The sequence below is a fragment of the Balaenoptera acutorostrata genome, chromosome 1, assembly GCF_949987535.1.
Source record: "Balaenoptera acutorostrata chromosome 1, mBalAcu1.1, whole genome shotgun sequence".
NCBI classification, from domain to species: Eukaryota; Metazoa; Chordata; class Mammalia; order Artiodactyla; family Balaenopteridae; genus Balaenoptera; species Balaenoptera acutorostrata.
Genome location: NC_080064.1, coordinates 156149052 through 156170904, shown reverse-complemented (window position 1 = coordinate 156170904; position 21853 = coordinate 156149052). Strand labels below are relative to the sequence as shown.

Here is a 21853-nt window from a genome sequence, read left to right as displayed (position 1 = left end):
TAGAACTCTGACCTGTGGCTCTCTGGGACGCCAAAATCTCCAAAGTGTTGTTGGTCATGCACTTGACCCACCCAGGAAAGACAGGCTTTCCCTTTTCTGGTCTCCTACTCCATCTGCGAGAAGCCTGGAGGTGCCGGCTTGGGAGAGGGGTGGGTGGGACTTTCCTGGGAGAAGTCTGGAGCAGAAATGTGCCCTTGCTAGAAGCCCGTAGCTCAGCACTAGACCCAATACTCACCACAAACGTGTACTGTTGATGGGATTTGGTCATGAACTCTGGCTTACACTCTCCAATGCACAGGCGCACGGGCCCAGAGGTGGTCCCCACAAGGGCATGGCCCATCTCACAAACGATCCTGAGGAGAGAGCAAACCTTTCCATGAGAGACTTGGGGAGAGCTGCATCCCTGCCCCAGCTTGCTCACCCCGTCATAGTCACAGTGAATGACTCATCACAGTCTTACAATAGTGCTGGACCAAGACTCAGCTTGCTCAACCATGTGGCTGTGTGACCTTGGGTAAAGTACTTTCCCTCTCTGGGCTTTAGTCTCTCATCGGTACAATGAGAGGTTGGATGAACTCATCTCTAAAGCTCTCAAAACGCTATGCTGCCTATTTCTATGAGCAAGCCTGTAGTCCCCAGTGCCTAGCGCAGGGCTTAGCATTGGGTATCAACCCAATATTTGTGGAATAAACCTAATGTTCAACAGAGATCTAGGGGCAGTAATTTAGTGCTCTTTGTGACAAGCCAACACTGCAACACTCCCGAGAAGAGGGAGTGAGGACTGATTTGCCAAGCTGATTCAATTGTGGTTTGTTTCCTGCAGTGAGGGAACAGATAATCTGGTGAGATAGTGAGTTCCCCAAACCGGGAGCTCCCAGCTGAATGGGAGAAGCGGCATCCAGTGGCAGCAGGCGAGGGGGTGGGAGGTGGATGAGTTCATTAGGACAGCAATCGAAACTGGACTCCCACTTAATCAAGGGCTGAGCTCACGGAGCTGGTGGGCGAGGCAGTGAACCAGCCCTGGGGTTGGAAGTCATGTCTCACATCAACAGGAGAGCTGGAGAACGGGGTGGGGGGTTGGTGAGGCACTCTCTCTCGTGATGTGCAGCTTGATACCCCCAGTGAGGGCTTCCCTGGTGCCTGAGATAAGTTATAACAAGCACATTTACAGACGGGTTGCCTTAGCCACAGCAGACTCTAGAAAGAGTGGGCAGCTGGAGGATATGGGAGGAATTGAAGAAATCAGATTCTTGGGGGGATCTCTTGCCTGGAATTTTAAGGCATGGGATGGGTGGGAAAGGGCTCCACCAGGCTCAGCAAAAAGGAACCCAGGGGACAGATGGAAGGCTTTTCTTTTCTTCTCAATGCCATTTAAGAGTTCAGTCTGAGCAGTCTGGTGCCCTTGGAAGGTTGGTTTGGTGGGGAGGCAGAAAAACAGACCTCCCCTCCACTAATCCCCAGCATTACCCAGGCACGGTGGGGAAGATCCGCGTTTAACGGAGGATGCTTATCTCAACAACTTCTCTAGGAAGGAAGGTAACTAAACAGAGATTTCATTTTGATGTAATAAAACTTGCATTAAACAAATACATGGCGTGCTCACACACACGGCATGCCAACGATCTCCAGCTCCTTCATAACAGTTAATCCCAAATAAGTACTTTCACTCCTGGTGAATATTTACTTAACATACAATGACTGTCTTATTACGTTTAGCATATTAGGTTCAACAAGAAAGTACTGAGTGCACGTCAAAGGATGTTCTCCTTTCCCTTTCTCTGTGAATACATTAATTATGAACCCACAGTAAAGATGATAGTGATGATCAATTAGTATTTTACACGTAACCGTCTCCTTAAACCTCATTAACGGAGCATTTGAGAAGCTTAATTTAAGGTACTACGTGGGGTTATTTCCATGCTGCTACATGCCTGGAGTAACAACTCTCCCATCCTGCTTCCTGGGCCCCAGCACCTGCTCCTGTTTGGGGCCCCTGTCATCCTGTCACAGTGCTCCGGGCTGTCAAGGAGCATCAGAGGGTTATCGGCTCTCTACTGGGGGTATGGGGAGTGAAGAAGAGGAGGCAGCAGATAAGTCTCTGTCTCTCTCTTCTAATCAGTGCTTTCTTGTCCCTCACTCACCCCCCTTGGCCACTGTGCTGGAGCCACCCTCGAGAGGAAAAGCAGGAGCAAATCATGGCAGGCTTGAAGTCATGGAAAGAGGAAACATGAGAACACGTGAAGGTCATAGGCATATTTGCTCCTCCTGAGCCCTGTCTAGGAGAGGAGAAGGCTAGAATGGCCTGTTCAGCTGTCTGGGGCGTCTTGGCACACTGTCTTTTCTAGAACATTTTCTTGCTCAGGGTTTGTGGCCCAAAAGATGAGCTTTGCATGTCAAGCACGTGGGAGAAGAGGGTGGATGGGAGATGGCACTGCCCAAGTGCCCAAGGCTGAATGCCTGCAGTTGGCTCTCAATGTCCCTCCTGGAAGGGTATGATGCAGGGGCCCAGGAGCTAGGCTGCAGGGAGGGCCTAGAGCTGAACCATGGGTTCCCTTCCTTGGCACTGCAGCTGACTCCTTTCCCTGCTGGTGGAATGCGGTTCTACTTCATCCAGTGAGTGGGAGAGGAGCAGGAGTCGGCAGTGGACTGTAGAATGGTCTGGGTTGGTAAGTCTAAGAGCTGGTGAGAGTCCTGAGGACTCAGACCACATCGTGGAAGAATTCTAATGACCTCTAACTCTTCTTCCTTTTTATTCCTGGGACCCAGTGCTTGCAGCGAAGGATGGAGAGGCCTCCTTGAGTGTATCTGTTATTGGCATTTGTTCTCCGAGCTCAAGAAGATAGAGGGTTAAAGGAAGAAGCAAGGGCAGCTATAGGGAGTGGAGAGGGTTATATTGAGAAATGAGGGTCAGGCCAAAGCAGATTCTGTACCTCAACAATAACACGAGCTACAATTTGTTGAGCTGTGTGTGGCAGGCACTGGACCAGAGAGGATCCTGTGTCATCCTCAGGCATCCTACAGGGTGGGTCTTACTGTCTCCATGTTTATAGACAAGGAAGCCAAGGCTCAGAAGCCAAGTGACTCATCTGTGGCCATAGTGCTGGGAAGTGGCAGAGCCATGATTCAAATCCAGGTCAGCCTGGCTCCAAAGCTCATGCCTTTGACCATTCCACTCTACTGTCCCTAGAATCAGTGGAATTCTCTCTGTGTCTTTTGTGGAAGGGACAGGATGGACATGGTGGCCGTGCCGGGATGGAGGTGAGGTGGTTGTTGGGGGGCTGGGGCTGGAGGAGGGGGAGGTAGGGTAGACCTGTCTGGGTTCCTAAGACTCTGAGACATAACCACCTGCGCCCCGTCCCTCTCTGGTTGGAGATGACCACAGGCAGCGGTGTGGGCACCACTTCCTCATTCAGGCGTTACAGGTCAGCAAAGTTCCTGTGGTTTGACTTCTAGGGGCCTCCTGCCTCTTCTCGGTGTCCCTGGTAGCTTTAGGCTCCCTGTGTATTATCAGGAGACAACAGCTGGGGATGCCTAAAGTTTCTCCTTGTAAAATGAGAAGTTAGACTAAATAACTCTCTAATTGTTATTTAGCTTCAACATTGGGAGGCTTGACTCCTCCTGCTGGACAGGAGCTTCTGGATTCACAATAGTGCCAGATAAGCTTTCTAATGGTGGGAGTTGCAGATTCCATAGGGCATAGAAGTTATTGCTTCTGACATCCTAGGGCCATAGAAGTGATTGTAGAGGTCCATTTCTACATACCCATTTCCAGATGAGACAATTGAGGATCAGGGAGCAAAGAGACTTGCCCAAAGTCACATAGCTCATCAACAGCTGAGCTCCTGGCACCCAGCCTGATGCCCTCGCCTCACACCGCACCACCTCCCATAGATTGGCAAAGATGGTGCCTTTCTCCCCGTGAGTGTGCATCCTTGGGGTGGGGAGCACAAGCATCTAACATCCATCAAGATATGGTTGAGTTCGTAGGTGCAGCAGATGAGAGGGAGGGGGTCTGAGGACCCAAGCTGAGTCCATCTCATACACAGCCCCTGTCCCAGGCAGGGCTGAGCTGCAGCCTCAACCTGCATCTCATCACCCAGGAAACATCCTGTGATGGAATCATCCGGCCCTCCACAGACCTGTGGGGCACTGATTGCAAGACTAAGTGGGGCCCTTTAACCAACATTAACCTAATTGCTGAGTGATAGATGGCACGGCACAAGCATATGGTGAGTCATTACCGTGCCCGCTAATCCTGCCCGTGCCCGGGACTCTGCACTGGGCCCATTTAGCCAAATCCATCTCTCACAGATATCGATAATGATTGTGCCTGCTGCTCACTGCCCAAGATGGAGGCTTTAATGATGTTAACAAACTCTCAGTAATGAGCCTGGCACGGCTGGAAACCAGGGCTGCGTGCAGGCAAGGTGAGGAACGTGCCTGCTGCCTCCTGCCCGCCCCGCACCTGAGGAGATGACGGGGCTGGTTTTCTAGGGTGACTGCTGGCCTTGGTAGGGACCCCTGGCAACCATTCACCTCCCCAGGCTCCTTTTGTATCCTCACTTCTAGTTTTTCTTGGAACTTTCTTCTCCAGGGCCCTGGGTGAGTGTGATGCATTTGATTTCAAAGATATTGAATAGAACAGTATTTCCTTATGTTCCTACGGCACGTTACAGTCTTCACATTTTCATCTTACTGAATTCTCTCCCAAAACCCATGCAGTAGGGATCATGATTTCCATCGGACCAATGAAGAGTAGAGAGACCAAACAGTTTGCTAAGGTCTCAGGGCTGGCAGGTAGAGGAGGCAGGATTTAGAAGACCCTTGGATCCCAATTCTCATGCGATTTCCATGTTCAGCTGCCCAAGATTTACACCTCTCAATTCAAAGCCTTACCCTTCAGTCCCCCGCGAACCCTTTCCTTTGGCATCCTGTGGCATCTCACCAAGTTGGAGACTTGACCTGTGTCCAGTGGCCCAAGGCAGCTCCTTGAGGCCAAGGTGGGTCTGGGGTCAGTGTGACTGAGAGTCTAGCTGGGTGTGGCAGGGTGCCGGGCTCTGTAAAGCCATCTGATCTTGACGAGCCCGACAGCTTTCCCCTCCTCTTCTGGCTCAGAAGCGCTACTTATATCATTTCCCCCTTTCCTCTTCCTCATGTCTTTCCTGTAGACCCAGCCTGTCTTCCCTCTATGATTCACTCCTTGAAGGGACAAGGCTGTCAGTGAAGGGTCAGGTCTGCAGGATCTGAATGTCAGCACGATCAGGCAGCTCCTTCTTCTCCCCTGCTAGGTGTCCCCAAAGTCGGGGAACTCACCCCTCTGACTCCGACCCTGCCCTGGCCACACTGGAATCATGGCCCCTGACCCAGAAGGCCACAGGCTGATGGATAATGGAATTTTCAGGCCACTCTTACCCAGGAGTCTTGCCTCATGGCTGTTAGGGAACGGAAAGAGGCCTGAACCAAAAGTTAGGAGACTTGAGTTCCAACTCTGCCATGGCCACTTATGCACTGAGTGAATGGGGGAAGTCATTTCACTTCCCAAGTCTTTTACTCTCTCCTACTTTGTAAAAGGGTGATAACAATGTCTACCTCTCAGAGTCCTTACCAATTAAAAGCAAGAGAATGGATGAGAAAGTGTAAGTGCTGATGAAAGATGAAGTGTCATTTTTACGGTTGGAAATGGAAACATTTCCAACATACAGTTGGAAAAAAAGAAACAACTTTTCTGGTTGTTACTAAAGGCTGGCTCTGGGGAGGCTGTGAGGGGCGGAGCTACAGGAGAGGAACCCTGCTCATGGTCACGTTCCCAGGACCCCCTGCAGAGCTGTGTGCCCAGTGGAACCAGGGTGACTTGACCCAACTTTACAAGATAAATCATGCAGAAGGATCTGGCTGCTCCCCTCCCTTTCTCCATAGGAGGGGAAGCATCACTCCTTCTACCCTCCCACCCCCAGCATCCCCCTAACTTCATGCCCACCTCCTGCCCACCAACTTCACAGCGGCCGCCACTGCCAAATGAACACCCCAAATTGGAACATATGTCACTTCTGGAGCCCCGTTCGCCTGTCCGCCGCTACATGCTTATTTTCTAATTTCCAGCTGACATTTCCCTTAGTGAAATAAATGAATTTGCTCTGGCGGAGGCCCTGCTCAGATTAAGCTGCTGTCAGAGCCCCATGAGCCAAACAAATTGTTGCCTGCAGCCCACTGAGCAGGATGCATTCCAATGGGGGCTATCGGGGGGAGGGGCGGGGGAAAGCGAGGAGGAGGAGAATGGACGGGCTGGGAAAGTGGCTCAGTTAGCCAGTGGGCAGGAGAAGACCAACTGCGGGGGAGCATTGCACCGGGACCCCTGATGCCAGAGGAGCCAGGGAATCGGGAATCAAACAGAATAGGATATTCGAAGAGTGGGGATGGGCTAGGAGAGGGCCCTGGGAAGGCTTCAAGGAGTGGGGTCCATGGGAGGAGGGATATAGGAGATGAATCCTGGAGAAGTCCCAGAGGAGGGAGAGGGGAGACCCCCCCCAGAAGCTCTGGGGGGGAAGAGGGTGGGCCAGAGCGGACTGGACTCACTGCTCAGCGATGATGTAATCCCCCGGCAGGGGCGTGCAGGGCACCCCAGCCACCTGCACGTGGTGGGCGATCTCGGAGAAGTCCAGGCCCAGGTTCACGCCATGGATGGTCACTCGGGTCCCTCCTTCAGGGGGTCCAGACACCGTCAAAATCTGCGGGAGGGAAATGGGATGAGAAAAGCTGGTCGGTCACAGGACTAGGGGCAGTGGCACCCATTTCCCTCCCCACGGGAAGGCTTTGGGACACCTGGAATCTGGGGGAACTGGGTGTGTTTTCTCCACTTTTCAACTTATCTAGGATCCCGACATTGTCAAGTTGTACCTACTTCATCGGTTCTTAGGACATCCATTCAATGATTCATTCATTCGTCCACTTATGAAAAAGAAATTATCAGAGAGTACTGGCTCAAGGCAGTACTTTAATTCGCTTATTGCCTGATTGTGATCAAGTCACAGAATCTCTCTGAACCTCAGTTCTTCTTAGTTGGTAAGAAGGATAATCATCTCTAACCAACCTCTCCCTGGAAGCTCCCAAATGGAGGGTGTCTGGGAGCATTCTGTAAACTTGAAAGGGCTTTGTCATTGTGACCGTGCTATGATTTGCCACTCCTGGGTGCTAGCCTCTGTAGAGTTTACAATGATGAATAGAACAGGAAATCTGCCCTCAAGGAACTTAGTGGTCAAGGAGGAGGAGGTAAGGGAGCCATAAATAATGCTGATGCAGGGTACACAGTGATAAGGTAGATTTGAAGGAAAAGCTGTGGGAGCTCAGAGGAGTCCCAGATTAGGGACTGCTGTGGGGGATGACCAAAGATGGAAAGTATATTTGACATTGTTCTGCAAAAAAAAATCCTGTGACACGTGCTAGTACCGAAGAGAAATAGCTTTCTGATTTTCCAAATTTTGCTGGCTTCCCAGCAGCAAGGATCGTTTATTTATTCATTTCTTAATTCAGTCACCAAATGCTGACTGCCTGATTTTGTTTTGACCCACCAGGAAAAGGAACTGCAGAATCAGGCAGCTCTAAGGTGTAAATTTCTGTCTGGGAATGGATCAGGCTCCAGGAAAAATGCAGCTCTTCAGGATCCAACAGATCCCAGGGAATAAGCTCCTACTTCAAGGTCCATAGTTATCCAAAGTAAGAGGAAATTAGACATGAACCCAACTGTAGGCAGGAGCATGGAATTTCAGAACTGGAAGGAGATGTGGGGGGTCTTATTCTAAGATCATCATACAACATGTATACATGGTTTTAAAAAAGTCCAGGACTCTTTTCATTACACCATTAGAAGGGCAAGACAAGAAGGGAGGGAGAGAGGCAAGGAGGGCTCGTCAAGGCCAAGAGTCCACCAGAATCTTCCAGATGCGGCCTCTGGGCAGAGGTTAGAGGTGAGTACAGGCGAAAATGCTATCGAAGGCTCTGGAGACTCTTCCCCGCTCCTGTCTCCACCAAAGGGGCACTGCTCTCTTCCAGTAATGTAAGCACCATGAATGCGGCCGCCAACTTGGCCACGAATAGGTGATAGCAGACACAGAAGAGATGATTGTGGGGATGAGGCCCCAGGACAGGCCTCCTCCCTCACTGCCCGCTGACTTCTGGGCTCTTGTGCATTGGCTGCACAGTCAGGTCAACACCCACTCAGACCTCCTGATCTCCCACCCTCTTCTGCAGACCTTAGACGGTGCAGCCTCCTTCCCTCCTTCCGGCCCAGGCTGGGAACTCTCTTATCCGGGGGCCCACTTCACCCAAGTCACCTTGTCTGTGACTCACCTTGTCTCTGACTCCCTTCTCTGGGAATAAAATATCCCATCTTATGAATAAAAATAAACAAGATTCATGAGATGAATCAAGGGAGGGAATGGCGGTGCTCAGAGGCAACTTTGTGCACTGGGCCTTGGCGGGTGGGGGGAAGCAGGACAATTTGGAGAGAAAGGAGCTGGCATGAGGAACCGGTAGCCCCATAGCTTTTCTGTCCCTGAGGATTCTAAAAACGACCGACAGTAGATCTTGGCTGTTCCACTCTCCCCTGGTGCCACTTCCTCAGGTCCCCAGGCCTCCTGGGCTCTGGGAGGTGGCTATTCATAACGAGGAACAGGAAAGGGGTAGCCTCCATGCCCCTGCAGGAGAGATTCGGGAGGAAGGAAGTAGCATCACTGGTCCCCCTCCCCTCCTTCAGCCACGTGGATGCCAGGAACCCACCTACTGGAAACCCTTACAGAACTGTGGTAATCAGCTTGCTCTCTTTCCTCCACTTTTATTATTTTTTTTTTATTTTTTAAATTTTATTTATTTATTTATTTATGGCTGTGTTGGGTCTTCGTTTCTGTGCGAGGGCTTTCTCCAGTTGTGGCAAGCGGGGGCCACTCTTCATCGTAGTGCGCGGGCCTCTCACTATCGCGGCCTCTCTTGTTGCGGAGCACAGGCTCCAGATGCGCAGGCTCAGTAGTTGTGGTGCACGGGCCCAGCTGCTCCGCGGCATGTGGGATCCTCCGGGACCAGGACTCGAACTCGTGTCCCCTGCATCGGCAGGCAGATTCTCAACCACTGCGCCACCAGGGAAGCCTCCACTTTTATTTTTAAAAATACATTCTCTCGCTCGCTGCGGTTAATTACAAGCTTTAAGAAAAACTGAAATGAGATCTTTCTGGAAAGCCTAAAAATATTTCCGTCTTGCAGGTAGCATGCGGGGATTGTACTGGGGATATTCAGTGGAGTTGGCAGGCCCATAGGGCAGCCTCCTCCTGCTGGGAAGACTCTGCAGTGTCCTCTTCTGACATTCGAGGGTCTGTGGCAGAGACACGGTCATGGCACTTGGGGGGCTGTAGGGTTCATTTGTTAGCACAGAGCTGCCCAGAAGCATAAACCAGCTTATACTGTTTAGAGAAGGAAGACTTACAAAAATATTAATATGTGCAAGCATTATAATCTTGGCATGAAGACACATGTCAAAGAGATGGGTCCAGCTAACAGCTGGGAGAATTAGCATCCTCATGGGTCACTGGAAAGTGCCTGGGTAATACTGGGTCCATGTGGCTCTTCCCCATACAGCACACACTATGTGCTGTGCTACCAGCACCTGGGGAGGTGGTGAAGGAGTTTGGGGGTCAAAGCACTCAGCAGCCTCCATGCCCTGGGGCTTACATGGGATGTAGTTTCCTCTTTCTTGCTTAAGACAAAACTGATGTATAAAAGTCTGGATTTCCAAAACATAGATGAGGTGGTGAGCACTTGATTTGCAAGAGGATTCCCAAGGTCTCCATTACTGATGCCTTCTAAATCTATATTGCTGGCTCAGACCTCTCTCCTGAGCTCCATATCCATATATCTAATTGCTACCGGACATCTCGACTTCCACACGTATGTCCCTCAGGCACCTCAAATTTCACCATGTCTAAAAATGAACTCTTAATTTTCCCTCCTTCCACCCCCAACCTGATTATCCTCCCAGATCCTTTCTCAAGGTTAATGGAACCACCGTGCACCCAGCCAGGAATTTTGCAAACATCTTCGACTGCTTCCTTTCCCTCCTTTACCATGTATAATAAATATAGGGACCATTGGTTCTTACTCCCAGGTGTCTTTTTTTTTTTTAAAGATTTAATTTAATTTTTTTTTTTTTTTTTTGGTTGCATTGGGTCTTTGTTGCTGTGCGTGGGCTTTCTCTAGTTGTGGTGAAGAGGGGCTACTCTTCGTTGCGGTGCGTGGGCTTTTCATTGTGGTGGCTTCTCTTGTTGCGGAGCATGGGCTCTAGGTGCGTGGGCTTCAGTAGTTGTGGCACGCGGGCTCAGTAGTTGTGGCTCGTGGGCTCTAGAGCGCAGGCTCAGTAGGTGAGGCGCATGGGCTTAGTTGCTCCACAGCATATGGTATCGAACCCGTGTCCCCTGCATTGGCAGGCGGATTCTTATCCACTGTGACACAAGGGAAGTCTCCCAGGTGTCTTTTGAATCTGTGCCCTGCTCTGGTTCCAGCGTAGGCGATAAGCAGGGCTGCATCACCTCTCACCCACACTAACTGCAAGGGCCTTTGTCTTCCTCCGTGAGATCTGACTTCTTCACATGGCCAGGTGGCCTTCATGAACACATACCTGCTCTGGTTACTAGTCACTTGCTCTAAAGGCCTTCAATGGCTCTGACCACTGTGCAGGCCAAGTCCCTAATTCCTGGCCTGGTCCTCCACATTCTGATGTTTGTTACTTCTTCAGCCACATCTGCCGTCTTATACTGTATCCACCATGTGCTACCCAGATCCCAGCAGTTCCTATATACACAACACACTTTAAAGATCTGTGCCTTTGCCCGTGTCATTTGTTCTCCCCCATCTTAAAAATCAGAGAGAGTCAAGGTGGAGGTCTGGGCTCAGCGTGCAAAGGAACAGAGGGAGGAGTCCTGTGAAACACACCCCCTGCCACCTGAGGGCTTCCAGGTGACTGTGAGAATGAGTATCAGGGTCTACCGAAGCCCTGTCTGTGTGGTGGTGAAATCCAAGGCACCCTGCTTTCCTCATTTCTCCCCAGGACCAAGAATTGAGGAGAGGCTCTAGAAGGGAGGCTTGAAGGAAAAGAATTTATCCTCCAGAGAAGGAGTGAATAGGATTCTTCAGATACCGCTTCATACCAGGCAGTGCTCTACCCTGGAGACAGCCTCCAAGGCTCTCTCTTCAAAGCAGTGTTAGATTGCAGGACACCCAGCGTGGCACCCAGAAAACCTGGTTCTCTTGGGGGCCAAGTCTGGCCTCTCCACGTGGGTCTATAAGGAGGCAAGTCGGTGGAGTCCCATACTGCTGCTTGCAGAACTCCCAGAAAGGCCTTTCAGCTCTGGAAGGAGTTGGGGGCCGTAGGGGAGGGGAGAGCTAACCTCCCGCAGAGATGGGGGTGAAAGGGCAGGCTGCAGTTATAGACATTCCCCCACAGACAGAGGGGAAACCAAGATACGGCCAGGATGGCAGCCAGATCCTCACGTCTCTGCTTCTAGTTTTAGATGGCCCTCGGGCTGCTGGCTACTCTGTGGTGTGGAAGGGAGACCTTCTGATGCTTGGGCAGTGTCTGTAGCAGGAAGAGAGTAAGCTCTCGAGTGAGACAGACTTGAATTTGAATTCCAGCTCTGATACTTATGAGCTAGGTGACCTTCAGTCTCAGTGTCCTTATCAGAAAACAGATAACAATGCTCGCCTCACAGGGATGTTGTGAACGTGAAATAAGACAACATTTGGAAAGTCCCTAATATGATGGTGGTTTTGAAAGTAGGTCTTGATAATTGGCAGTTTCCTTCCTTGCGTTCCCCCTGCACCTGTTCCTTCCTAGATTACAAAAACATGGGATGGTGGTGTTGGCGGGAGCTTAGAGGTGATGGGAATCTTCCTATTTATCTGGAAGGAGGACACCTGGTCCAGGGAACTCATAACATAGATGGTGGATGGTGGGGTGACCCAGGGCAGAGAGAGTCACTCGTGGGTTGATTGGAGAAAACCTGAGCTTGGACGGGGAATGGCCGTGCTGCCCAGGGCAGGGTCTCAGCGTTGTTGGATTCTGGGCTCCGCACAGAAGCATATTCTGAACCAGACATCACCCTTTCACCCAGAATAAATTTGGGAGGACACTGGCCGTGTCTAAAATTGTCTTCATTCTTCCCTCCCTCCCTTCTTGCCTCTTCTTTGCCCCCAGCTATTAGCCATTCTGGGGTAAGGCACAGCATTTCTCAGTGAACTCAATGGATTCTTTCAGGAAAGTAATTCTGAATAAGACGCCCACGCAAACAAATGGTTTGACAGTTTGGGGTGTGTGTGAGTGTGTGTGTGAGTGTGTGGTGGGGGTGTGGAGAGAGGGGGAAGGGAGCTGAAAACCTGTGAAATCATCTGGGAAGATCTTTCGATATGGCCGAATTTCAGCCCCATGTTTTTCAGCACATACTGTGGACCTGAGATCTATTTACCTTCTCCTCTGTGGACCTCAGAAGGGAGAGCCAGAAGTAGGGGAGGAGGGAGAGAAGAGCCCAGAAGCAGCTGCTGAGTGGGGGTGCAGGGGGTGTCTGAGGGTCTCCCCTAGGCTCTGTGCTGACTCTCTCTGTGTGCTCCCCCTTGCCCCCTCCCAGACCTCTGGTTCCCCTCTCTTATGTACTATGCAGGTTCCCAGGGGGAGCTGGGGGTCCCCATGGCTATAGGGGGTAAAGCCCATGTGCATTTGACCTGTGGTTCCCTCTGCCGGTCAAGCATGACACTGACAAATGCTTACCCCTCTTGCAAGGCTCTGCTAATGACACGTCCTCAGAAAGTCTTTCTCTAGCCTCCTCAGGAAGATTTAGTAGCCCCTTTGCCTACACCCCAAGACGCAACAGCCACCGGACTGTAATTGTGTCTTTTCTCAAGAAGGCAATAACTATCTGGGGACAGGGACCTTGCTTTCTCTTAGTAACCTGATACTTAGCACACTGCCTGGGACACAGCAGCTGTCAAGAAATATCTACAGTTCTCTATTCCTGGGAAAAGCTGGTCTCAAGAGGATTCTAGTACAAACTGTGTTCTTGAATGACCACTGTAAGAATGGAGATGCCTACGTGTCGCTTGGGAGTGATGCAGTATTTTCACATCGGAAGCATTAAGAAGTTCTTCCTGCAATCTCTCTTACTTTAATTTAAGCCAATTTCTGCTGTGATTCCTCATCGAATGGAGGACTCAACAGTTGCCTCCTCATCAAACCTCTTTCAGATACTGAAGACAGCAATCAAGTCGCCTCTGGTCTGCGCTTCTGCAATTCTGTTAGCCTTTTGTTGGAAGCTCTTGTTTTCCAGGTCCTTTGATCATTTCAGAGGCTTTTCTCTGGACCCTTGGATATCCATGCAACCTCTGAGAGTGTAGGGACTCCAAGCAGGCTTGTGGCTTGAGCAAAGGTCTGCGGATTTGCAGCAAACGAGGTCTGAGCCAACCATTTCCATTAGCGCATCCCACACGCCATCAGCCAGGCTGACCCTGGGCAAATCCCAGAGGGAGGGTAAGCCTTTATCTTTCCCAAGTGCTTTTTTTCACTACCTGGAATTCCTTCCCCCATTTTAGTCACCTTACACTCTACTATTGTCTCTTCCCTAATGAACCCTTTATTTGAATCTTAATGGGACATTAAGTTGTTATTACCTTAAGAGTATTGGCTTTTTAACTGGTTGTAGAATTAAAAGTTTGTCTATTTGCAGGATTCAGAAGGAAAACGTGGGAAACACATTAGTGCAGAGGGCTCAGTCCAGCAGCCCCTAAGCCCTGTCCCAGAAGCAGTCACAGACCACGCCCAGGTAGAGGTGGCTGGTCCCAGTCCAGGCCATGTCCCTGATCTGGTCACCTTAAGTTCGGGTGAATAGGCCAGTAGGATGTGGGATGAGGCTGGCATGTGCTGATGGGAGGGGACTAACCAGGAGACTCCTATCTCCTGCTGGGTCCTCTCAAAGATGCCTGGAGCCCCTGATTTGGGAAGCCGCTTCCCCATCTCCTCAGACCTCACCTGTCAGCAGCACAGCCCAACTGGGCCTGCCGTACACCTGAGCATCCCAGCCAAACCTGTATTCCTGCCAGACTGTGTCAGGTTTGTTTTCCACTGTGGGTGCCTTGACCTGGAAAACAGCCACCGTGATGCTGCACTCGCCCTGATTCTTGCAGCCGCTAATTGAACAGTTCGGAGGGAACTGTGCCACAAAGCCGTCCAAGGGCGAGAGTAGATGCAGCGATTAATTACAGCTGGGGAGCTCCGAAGGGATGCACCAGGGAGCGTGGGAGGTGCTGGAGGCCCAGGGGCTTGGCAGCCTGGGGAGTGCCGGGTGGGCCATTCCTGAGCTCAGGCAGAGCCTTGGAGAGATGGAGTTGGGGCCTCCTACAGGGTAGATGTTTGTTTTTTTTTTAAATTTATTTATTTATGGCTGTGTTGGGTCTTCGTTTCTGTGCGAGGGCTTTCTCTAGTTAGGGCAAGTGGGGGCCACTCTTCATCGCGGTGCGCGAGCCTCTCACTATCGCGGCCTCTCTTGTTGCGGAGCACAGGCTCCAGACGCGCAGGCTCAGTAATTGTGGCTCACGGGCCTAGTTGCTCCGCGGCATGTGGGATCTTCCCAGACCAAGGCTTGAACCCGTGTCCCCTGCATTGGCAGGCAGATTCTCAACCACTGTGCCACCATGGAAGCCCCAGGGTAGATGTTTAAGGGGTCAAAGGAGAACCCCTTCATGGTGGGAGCCTCATGAAGCCCGGCTCCTGTCCTAGAGACCCTGTCTTCCTCTGCTTATATCTCCTGCCTGATAGATGTGATGGCAGAGAAGACAGAAATGGGCATCGGCTCCAGGTTACTGAAGAGTCTGATAATGATGCCTACCATTTTCTTTTCATTTATTTATTTATTTATTTATTTATTTATTTATTTATTTATTTTTAAATTTTTATGTATTTACTTATTTTTGCTTGTGTTGGGTCTTCGTTTCTGTGAGAGGGCTTTCTCTAGTTGCGGCAAGCGGAGGCCACTCTTCATCGCTGTGTGCAGGCCTCTCACTATCACGGCCTCTCTTGTTGCGGAGCACAGGCTCCAGACGCGCAGGCTCAGTAATTGTGGCTCACGGGCCTAGTTGTTCCACGGCATGTGGAATCTTCCCAGACCAGGGCTTGAACCCGTGTCCCCTGCACTGGCAGGCAGATTCTCAACCACTGCGCCACCAGGGAAGCCCCATTTATTAAGTACTTATCATGAGCCAGGTATTGTGCCAAGGGCCTTATATATTTTATCTCATTTAGGGCTCACAACAAACTATGAAGGAAGCACTAGTAGTATTCTCATTTTACAGATGGGGAATTGTGCCCCAGAGAGGTTAAGTAACTTGCTCAAGGTTACACTGTGAGTGGTCTATCTAACCTGTGCCTCAAGCCTCCACACCACAATGCCTGAGTTACTATCCTTCGGCCTGGGACTGCCCCCAAATCATCAGCCATGAAAACCCATGACCCAGCCTGCCTGTGGGCCCCTCTGCGTAGGTCCCCCAGCCCCCCTCCCAAGGTTAAGGCCATGCTTGCTGCTTTCCAAGGAGCTCTGGAGATGGCTTTGCTGGGACCACCATCTCTCCGAACTTCTCAGCTTCCACCCTCCCTCCTCTCTGGCCCTGCCCCTGTGAATGCCCACACTCCCCTCGGCCTTGTCGCTGGGTCATCTCTCCCTGTGCATTCCAGTCTCCTTAAATGATGCTTGGGGTGGGGACTACAGCTTGCTTCCCATCTCTTTAGCAGGCTTGATGAAGAGCTTGATGCCCGCACCATTTCCTCTTCCAGCCCTGTGGATTGAGTGTTCTATTTGTCTAAGTGAGCCCAGGAAAGAGATGAAGGATGCTATATGGGTCAAACATGGGAGTTCTAGAGTCAAGTAGCTGAAGGTTAACTCCTAGTTCTAAAACTCGCTAGCGGTGTGACATTAAGAAAGGTATCACACTTCAAACTGCCTTGGTTTCCTTGTCTGTAAAGTGGGACTAATGTTAATAGCTTCCATCTCATAAAAGTTGTTGTAAAGTCTAAACGAGATAATATACATGAGGTGCTAAGTTAGCAGTGCTATGTGCCAGGTAAAGCATTCAGTGAATGTTATCTATCATTTTTCTCATTATTATTTTATGATTAAGAAATTTGGACAGGAGCCAGGTCTGTTGAGGTCCAGAGGAAAAGTGGCTTCATTTTTATAAGCATCCCAGGCGGGTGGAACCTCTGGGTATTGTTCTTGGTGGGGCTCAGGGGAGGGGCAGAGAGCCGACCTGCAGAGGGGAAGTGCCGGGTGCGGAGGTTGCCCAGCACAGTTTTGGCTGCCTCTCTGACGGGCCTGTGCAGCTCTTGCCATGTCTCCAGCAGGCTGTCAGCACCCTAGACTGTGTTCTTAAGAGGAGATGGGAGAGACTGACGTCAGATCCTCCCAGAGCAGCCAAGGGAGGGGGTCCCACAGTAGTCGCCCCAGGGTGGAGTATCCCCAACTGATGGCCACGCTTTGTCTGAAAAGCTCCTGTGTCTGAGATTGGGATCAGGAGGGTTCTGCCCTGAGCAGCCCCCTAATCAGGACAGGCCAGTGAGGACAATTGTGGGTATGTAGACAGCTAATCCTCTCCTGACTAATCCAGTTACTCCTTTCCTGTTGCTTAGAGTTTTCCTGACTTTAGAGCAGTGATGCCAACTTTGTGCCTGCGAATCTTGAGCTCAGCCTGGCTCCCAAAGGCACCTGGATGCTGGATCCAAGATGGCAAACTGTCACGTTCTTTTCCAACTTGTTTTGTGTGTGTGTGTGTGAGAGCGTGCAAGCACGTGTGCATGAGAGCAAGTATGTGCACACTCTTCATGGCAGGCTAGAGCCCAGTTGATGAGCCCTGCAGGAATCTACAGCATCGGCGACACCAGCTCTCCTACCCGGCATGAATCCTTGCTGGCTCTGTCTTAGCTGATAGTACATTCAAAAACCTAATTGTTATCTCAGCAGAGTAACTCCATTATTCATCCTGACACCATCCCCCATTAGCTGTTTGTTGCAGTGATGTTATATTAATGAGCCCTGCAAATAAATGAACGGGAGATCAGAGGGCCGACTTGTTTCTCAGGAAAGCTGGCTGACTTATTTATTTATTTGTTGGGAACTTTGCAGTGAGTCGCTCTGGGCCTGGGTAGGTGGCTCCCGGCTTTTCCTGCCGAGATTCGGTACAGTCTTATGGATAAATACTTGTAAGTGTCCAGCTTTCCAAACAGTTTCACAAATCCATTTGCATCTGAGAGAATCCAGGAAAAAAATCTACTTTAAAATATTTGGTATACACACTACTATATATAAAATAGATAACTAATAAAGACCTACTGCATAGCACAGGGAACTCTACTCAATACTCTGTAATGGCCTATATGGGAAAAGAATCTAAAAAAAAGAGTGGATATATGTATACGTATAACTGATTCACTTTGCTGTACACCTGAAATTAACACAATGTTGTAAATCAACTCTATCCCAGTAAAAATTAAAAAAAAAAAAAATTTGGGCAAATGGAGAGCAGGAAGAAGCAAGAACAATGGATCATCTCAAACTACCATCGCATCAACAGTAATTTATGCTTGGTTTTGAGGGCAGTGTTGGCGGTTTTCTACAATTGGTTTTCTTTCCCGATTACATGTAATTAAGATAATGTTAAACAGAATCAATATCCCCTAAACGTGGACAAGTGAGGTGTGGGGGAAGTTACTGAAGTTAACAAATTTATACAGTAAAAGCTACAAGGTGGTCCTAGGTCCCAGTACTCCTAGGACCTGGCATCAGTGTGGTCTTACTGCGCATTGTGTTAGGGGACGTCAGAAACACACAGGAGCGTTTCTTGGTAGCCAAAGGGTGTAGGTTCCTGGTCACTCCCTGAGGACCCCTACACTGGGGATTCGTCCCTTGCATCCCAAGCCTGCTTTGCCTTTATTTCACCCTGATCTCCGTTCTTACCTGCAAGCATTAACCACCTGGGCCTCATCCTCTGGGCTCTCCCATCAGGTTGAGATGCTCGTGAGAGTAACTTTCACCGTAACCATTGTCCCATTGATAGACACACCCAGAAACCAACCAAACCGAGTCTGATAGCTTTAAGAAACACATGTAATTAAAGTAACACATCCCCTGGACAGGCAAGAAGTGATTGCCTTAAGCTTAAAAGTGCCCCCAAATGCTCTTCCATTTTTCTCCCCCACTCATAGGAATAAGTGTGGACTTAATTATCTTTAGGAAGACAGGTGACGGTTATTTTCAGACTTGAAAGAGTAGCCAATATTCTCAGTTTGTCTGGCATCTCCTGAGACCTTCCAAGGGGATTCAGATCCTGGGCACAGATGTTTTGGGGGTGGGGTGAGGTGGGAAAGTGTATAGCCAGGGAGTACTTCTCCAGCCCTCTGACCAAGAGAAGTAGCATCAAGTGGTGGAGCAAGTCTGCATTCTGGAGTCAGAAGGGCCTGGTTCTGAATTTGTTTTGTCACTAACCAGATGTGTGACTTTGGGCAAATTACTTACTCCCCTAAGCACTGTTTCCCCAGCTCTTACAGCTATCTTGCAGGATTGCAGGGAGGAGTAGGTATGTGGAATACATGGGTTCTGGCACAGAGTAGTGTCTTGTTAAAGAAAAGCTATTATTATTAAGGCTCCCAGAACTAAGAATATGGCTTGTCTGTTCATGTTCTTGGCCTGAGGTTGGTGTCCTTATCAGGTGTGGAGGCCTTGGTCCCTGTTACAATTCTCTTTCCTAACAGAAGACAGCTGCAAAGGGTGTAGATTAGAAATCTCTGTCCAAGGCCCTTTGGAAGAGACAGAGCAGCCTGCAGGACAATCAAGTTCCAGCCTCTTCCAGGTGGCCAATGTTCAGGGATAGGCTGGCTGCATCCCCCTGCCTCCCCACCCAGGACTAATTTATCCATGTGATAACTTCCAATCTTAGCACAGTGCAGGGCATACAACAGTCACTCATTACATGAATATTTAATGGGTGAATCAATTCCTTAGAACCATGGCTTCTCCTCCTTTTGCTCAGAATGTTCTGTTGTGGGTTGAATTTTATCCCCCACAAATTCATATATTGAATCCCTAACTCCCATTACCTCAGAATATGACCTTATTTGTAGATAGGGTCCTTATAGAGATAATCAAGTCAAAATGAGGTCATTAGTGTGGGCCCTAATCAAATATGACTGGCATTCTTATTTACAAAAAAAATTGGAGGGCTTCCTTGGTGGCGCAGTGGTTAAGAATCTGCCTGCCAATGCAGGGGGCATGGGTTCGAGCCCCGGTCTGGGAAGATCTCACATGCCGCGGAGCAACTAGGCCCGTGAGTCACAACTACTGAGCCTGCGTGTCTGAGAGCCTGTGCTCCGCAACGGGAGAGGTCGCAACAGTGAGAGGCCCGTGCACTGCGGTGAAGAGTGGCCCCTGCTCGCCGCAATTGGAGAAAGCCCTCGCACAGAAACGAAGACCCAACACAGCCATAAATAAATAAATAAATAAATAAATAAATAAATAATTTTAAAAAATTGGAAACAGACATGCACACAGGGAGAACATCATGTGGACACAAAGGCTTAGACTGGGGAGTTGCTTCCACAAGCCAAGGAACACCAAAGATTGCCCCAAACCACCAGAAGCCAAGAGAAAGGCATGGAACAGATTCTCCTCACAGCCCTCAGAATGAACCAACCCTCTGATACTTGGATGTCAGACTTCTGGCCCCCAGAACTGTGAGAAAGTAAATTTCTGTTGTTTAAGCCCCCCAGTGGTGCTTTGTAACTGCAACCCTAGCAGACCAATACACTCACTTTGAGTGGAGACCTCTTTCACGTGAGTTCCAAAGCCCCTTGGTCCTTTCTAAATTTCTTTTCCCAAGAACATGTTCAATCTCTTTCCCCTTTCTGTTGGATGCTGCCCACTCACAGTTTCTTGGGAAATGTTTTCTCTGGGTTTTCCTTTCTCTCTAGGGGATGGCTCCTAACATCCCCCACTTTGATGTCGCAGCAGGTCCTGAAGCACACGCTGGGAAGAACAGAAACATGGCTGCCTGGCGTCTCACAGGCTTTCCAAACCTCTGCACGTCGTCTCCTGTACTGGGGGTTGAACAGGTGACAAGTGCACAGACACCCGGAATGACAGCTGGAATGGGAGCAGCCTGGGATGCCTCCCACAGGGGACAGAGTCATTATCACACCAAGGGCTGGCTGAGAAGGAGCAGACGGCGAGTCCTGAGGGGGTCCTAACCTGGAGTTGTTGCAAACTGGGAAATTCAATCGGCTGTAAGACTTGTCCTACATGGAGCTGCCATAAGAGATGGGTCTCTAGGGGACGACTTGGTTGCCATGGAGACAGTTGGGTTAGGAGGGGTTAAGGAAGAACACAGCTGTTCATCCAGCTGAGCTTGAGCTCATTCCTTTTCCTAAAGTAGAATTCCTTTGATGTCATCTCATTGATTTCCCTGCCCCCGGGCGGGACAGCACCATTCCAGTCCCTACTGGTTTCCAGCACTAGACATTCTGCTGCTCCCAGTAGCTGTCATGGGCCATCAGAGAATCCTTCTCTTCTCCCTCAGGCAAGATCTTTGTAGTCAATGGCTTCTGTTTGCACGTGGGCATGCACTGAGGAGGCTACACATTTTGAAGATAAGGAAGGGCCAGAGACAAGAGGGAGGTATGTACAAAAGGGCACAGAGCTCATAGAATTCCCTGCCCCCGGGCAGGACAGCACCATTCCAGAAAAATAAGATCTATGCCAACATCAAGGAATTAGCCATGAAAGCTTAGGTAAAGAAAATGAGTTGATTCTTCTTAAAAGTTACTTTTAACAAATTATACATTTTTGGTAACAAATGCCATAGAAATGAGGTTGTGTTCTTCTCAGGGCATCCTACGGAGAGGTGCCTGAGGTTGATTCTTCCCATAACTGGTGGTTAACTTTGATCACTTGGTTAAGGAACCTTAACCCTTTAACCACTGTTTACCAGGTTTCTTCACTGTAAAGGGTATACGAAAGTACACTGAACTATTTTTCTTGTTGTAATTAATACATATCTTGTGGGGAGATAGCTTGAGGTTATGTAAATATCCTATTTCTCATCATACTTTCACTTGCTAATTTTAGCATTCATTGGCCATTCTTGCCTGAAACAATTATTACTGTGAATTTTGCCAAATGGTGATTTTCTATTTCGCTAAGTCCTTCTACACTTACGAGTTGGAATTCTAGTATAAAGAGGAGCTTCCTCTCTCCCACATTAATTATTAATTTATTATATCAATAAGGACCATAGATTCTTATATTATTCTCTTGAGTATAGTCCATTAGTATTATAATTTATTTTCTTGCTTACATTGCCCCAGATTTGGCCACTAGGGCCAAATCAAGTTGGCTCCTGTGCCCTTTGGACATGCACCCTACAGTTTTTTTAGTGTTCCTTGACAAAAGTATATAGCCTGAATTTAATCATGAGGAAACATCAGACAAATCCCAGCTGAGGGACGTTCTACAAAGTAATGGTCCCGTGCTCTTCCACAGTATCAAGGTCATGAAAGACAAAGATTGAGGATTATAGCACTGAGGAGCCATGACAATGGAATGCCACATGTGATCCTGGATTGGAGCCTGGACCAGAAAAAGGACATTAGCGGGATGACTGGCAAATGTGAATAAGACATGTATATTAGATGGCTTTATTCTATCACTGTTAATTTCCTGATTTTGATAATTGTGCTGTGGTTATGTAAGATGTTAATTTTGGAGAATCTGGGTGAAGGGTATATGAAAGT

General features: G+C 49.3%; 1 protein-coding gene across 1 annotated transcript in view; it reads right to left on the bottom strand.

Moving 5' to 3' along the window:
* Positions 1-21853, bottom strand: part of PLXNA2 (plexin A2) — a 214226-nt gene that overhangs the window by 33250 nt on the left and 159123 nt on the right. Inside the window, exons 13-14 of the mRNA XM_007163953.3 lie at positions 6574-6725; positions 236-353 (exon numbers count right to left, since the gene is read on the bottom strand). Coding sequence (XP_007164015.2) covers positions 236-353; positions 6574-6725 — 270 coding nt within the window. The remainder of the gene's footprint in view (positions 1-235; positions 354-6573; positions 6726-21853) is intronic.